At 43.8% G+C, this 3692-nt stretch overlaps 1 protein-coding gene across 1 annotated transcript; it reads left to right on the forward strand.

Annotated features, from left to right (window-relative positions):
* Positions 1-267: 267 nt before the first annotated feature.
* Positions 268-2028, forward strand: LOC134988445 (uncharacterized). Its single transcript, XM_063950549.1, has 2 exons — positions 268-351; positions 953-2028. The coding sequence occupies exon 2, from the start codon at positions 1003-1005 to the stop codon at positions 1648-1650; it is 648 nt and encodes a 215-aa protein (XP_063806619.1). The 5' UTR covers positions 268-351; positions 953-1002; the 3' UTR covers positions 1651-2028.
* Positions 2029-3692: the final 1664 nt, after the last annotated feature.

Consider the following 3692-nt stretch of genomic DNA (forward strand, 5'->3'; position numbering starts at 1 on the left):
AAAAAGCAGTACTGGTCGTCCAACAGTCACTCCCATCACATCTGATGATGATGACGCTGCGGAAGCAGGTAAAGTGTCCATTGTAGTATAGGTTAGGTTTGTAAATGAATGGCCATAACAAAATGTCACTTTCAATACTAGGTCCATCCAAAGAAGTCTTAAGCAGCAGAAGGCGCACTTCTGGAACACACCACAAAAAACATCTGCCAGCAAAGAAAGCAAGGTCTGATGTCCAGGGCCAACCACAGCAGGCTACCCCGCCATGAAGATTATCTACTGTTTGTTCGGTGCCCCCACTCCAAATTTTGGACACACCTCCAAGACGACAACCACACTCCCCTCATCTTGATTGTGAGTAACAAACTGTGATAACAATTAAAAATGTCAGATCTTTAAAAAACCATTTACTTAAACTCATTAAGTCAATACTCATCAAAATCTGCTATACTTACCCAAGTCAGTAAAACATGAAATGGAAACCAAACAAAATGGCCTACACAACATCCAGTAAAGATATGTATGTCCACTTCAGCCATACAGTAGCACATTGTGTGGAAGATGCTGCAACAGAAACTCATGTGTAAGCTTTGCAAATAGTAAGGTTGTTAGAATCATTTACACATGTGTGTTTGTCCTAACATTGCCAACTGCATACAAAAACATTACTATGTTTTGGTTGGAGACACTATAAGGCAACACATTATGGATTACAATGTGTTTTTAGGCAGGAGTATGTCTGATATACCATACAACTCATGTGTTTTCTTTCAGAATGAAGTAACCAGACACATTTGCCACAAACAGGCATATGTATGTATTTAAGTAATGAGTGATGATGTTGCTAGGCCGGATATCTGAAAGCACCAGTCCATTACATGTGTTCCATGTTTAGTGCTTTGTACCAATGTATTAAACATATGGATAAGTAACGGATAAATGTTTTTAATTTCAGCTTCTAGTCCTGGTACCAGCATCCCTCCGCAACAACAGCAACACAGTGACATGGATGACACAGTCATGTTAGAAATGCATCCAGTAAGCGAAGGAATCAGCCCCCCAGCACCTGTGAGTACTCCCCCACAGCAAAGCACACCACCACTCCAACACAGCCCAACAACACCAGTAACACAAGGACCTGATCAAGTGTTCTGGACCATTTGGGCTAGACAGCAGGCCACTAATGAAGATTGCCTGCGTAGGCAGACCCAAATGTTTGCAAGCCTACCATCTCACCTCAGACGAATCAGCAGAAATCTGAGTAGACAAAATGAAACAAACACAAGAATTGCAAATACCATGGAAATCATACGTGTAGACATTACACATGTCATGGGCAACTTACAGCGCATAATGGAAGAACAGCACAGACAACAGCAAAGCTATATAAACATTTTAGAAAGCAATCAAATGATCAATGAATCCATGTCCAGAATTGTAGACAATCAAAATGCTGCAACACGTGAACTCAATGCCACCCTCACTAACCTCAATGAAACACTCAGATCCCTGCAGCAACAGCAAACAAGCAGCAGTTCTGGTACGACTACTCCAAATGTAACGCCAGTGTCATCACCACCAAGGCGCTCCACCAGAGCACGCCAACACGACAGTGGTAAAGGCAAAGGCCAGGACAAACAACCACCCAAATAAACATAAAAAAACCACACCCATTTCTTTAAAGAGAAGAGGAAAAAAACACTTACCAAGTGTATGATTAACAGAATATATATAACACTTAGCTCCTTGACAATTAGTACAACATCATTAATTATAACTGGTACAAACAACAAAAGGAATTTTGTACGCACATTTCTTCTTCATCATCTTTGTATTTAATGTTAGCAGGAAACTTGTTTGAGCTGCACATAGATGTTAGCATGCAGAAAGCAGACCACTTGATTTTTTCTAATCATTACTCTTCCTAGATTCTAATCATTCTTTGAGCCAGCAGACAGACTAATTGGCAGCCAGGCAGATTCATCCATGACCAATACAATTTACAATGTGAATTGTAACTGTTTTACATTTCTTCTCTAGACAAATTGACAAGAAAAACACAATTGAGTTGGCTAAAAGTGTCCTAATATGTTAGGGGTAATATTTAGATAATTCAGTCCGAAAATGACTGACATTATTGTTGTGCCATGTTTGTGTGTGTTAAAAATAAGTAATCAGAATTTCTCTAACGTCCTAAGTGGATGCTGGGGACTCCGTCAGGACCATGGGGAATAGCGGCTCCGCAGGAGACAGGGCACAAAAATAAAGCTTTAGGATCAGGTGGTGTGTACTGGCTCCTCCCCCTATGACCCTCCTCCAGTTAGGTTTTTGTGCCCGTCCGAGCAGGGTGCAATCTAGGTGGCTCTCTTAAAGAGCTGCTTAGAAAAAGTTTTTTAGGTTTTTTATTTTCAGTGAGTCCTGCTGGCAACAGGCTCACTGCATCGAGGGACTTAGGGGAGAGAATTTCAACTCACCTGCGTGCAGGATGGATTGGATTCTTAGGCTACTGGACACCATTAGCTCCAGAGGGAGTCGGAACACAGGTCTCACCCTGGGGTTCGTCCCGGAGCCGCGCCGCCGACCCCCCTTACAGATGCTGAAGATTGAAGGTCCGGAAACAGGCGGCAGAAGGCTTTTCAGTCTTCATGAAGGTAGCGCACAGCACTGCAGCTGTGCGCCATTGTTGTCACACACTTCACACCAAGCGGTCACGGAGGGTGCAGGGCGCTGCTGGGGGCGCCCTGGGCAGCAATATTTTATTACCTTAAGGCAAAAGAATACATCACATATAGCCATTAAGGCTATATGTATGTATTTAACCCATGCCAGTTATCTAAATCCACGGGAGGAAAGCCCGCCGAAATAGGGGGCGGGGCTTATTCTCCTCAGCACACAGCGCCATTTTCCTGCTCAGCTCCGCTGTGAGGAAGGCTCCCAGGACTCTCCCCTGCACTGCACTACAGAAACAGGGTAAAACAGAGAGGGGGGGCATTTTTTGGCGATATACTGGATATATTTAAGCTGCTATAAGGAACAACACTTATATAAGGTTGTTCCCATATATATTATAGCGCTTGGGTGTGTGCTGGCAAACTCTCCCTCTGTCTCCCCAAAGGGCTAGTGGGGTCCTGTCTTCGATAAGAGCATTCCCTGTGTGTCTGCTGTGTGTCGGTACGTGTGTGTCGACATGTATGAGGACGATGTTGGCGTGGAGGCAGAGCAATTGCCGATAATGGTGATGTCACCCCCCAGGGAGTCGACACCGGAATGGATGGCTTTGTTTATGGAATTACGTGATAATGTCAGCACATTACAAAAATCAGTTGACGACATGAGACGGCCGGCAAACCAGTTAGTACCTGCCCAGGCGTCTCAGACACCGTCAGGGGCTGTAAAGCGCCCTTTACCTCAGTCGGTCGACACAGACCCAGACACAGACACTGAATCTAGTGTCGACGGTGATGAAACAAACGTATTTTCAAGTAGGGCCACACGTTATATGATCACGGCAATGAAGGAGGCTTTGCATATCTCTGATGCTGCAAGTACCACAAAAAGGGGTATTATGTGGGGGGTGAAAAAACTACCTGTAGTTTTTCCTGAATCAGAGGAATTAAATGATGTATGTGATGAAGCGTGGTTTAACCCAGATAGAAAAATGCTAATTTCAAAAAAGTTATTAGCATTATACCCTT

Source organism: Pseudophryne corroboree, chromosome 2, assembly GCF_028390025.1.
Source record: "Pseudophryne corroboree isolate aPseCor3 chromosome 2, aPseCor3.hap2, whole genome shotgun sequence".
NCBI lineage: Eukaryota > Metazoa > Chordata > Amphibia > Anura > Myobatrachidae > Pseudophryne > Pseudophryne corroboree.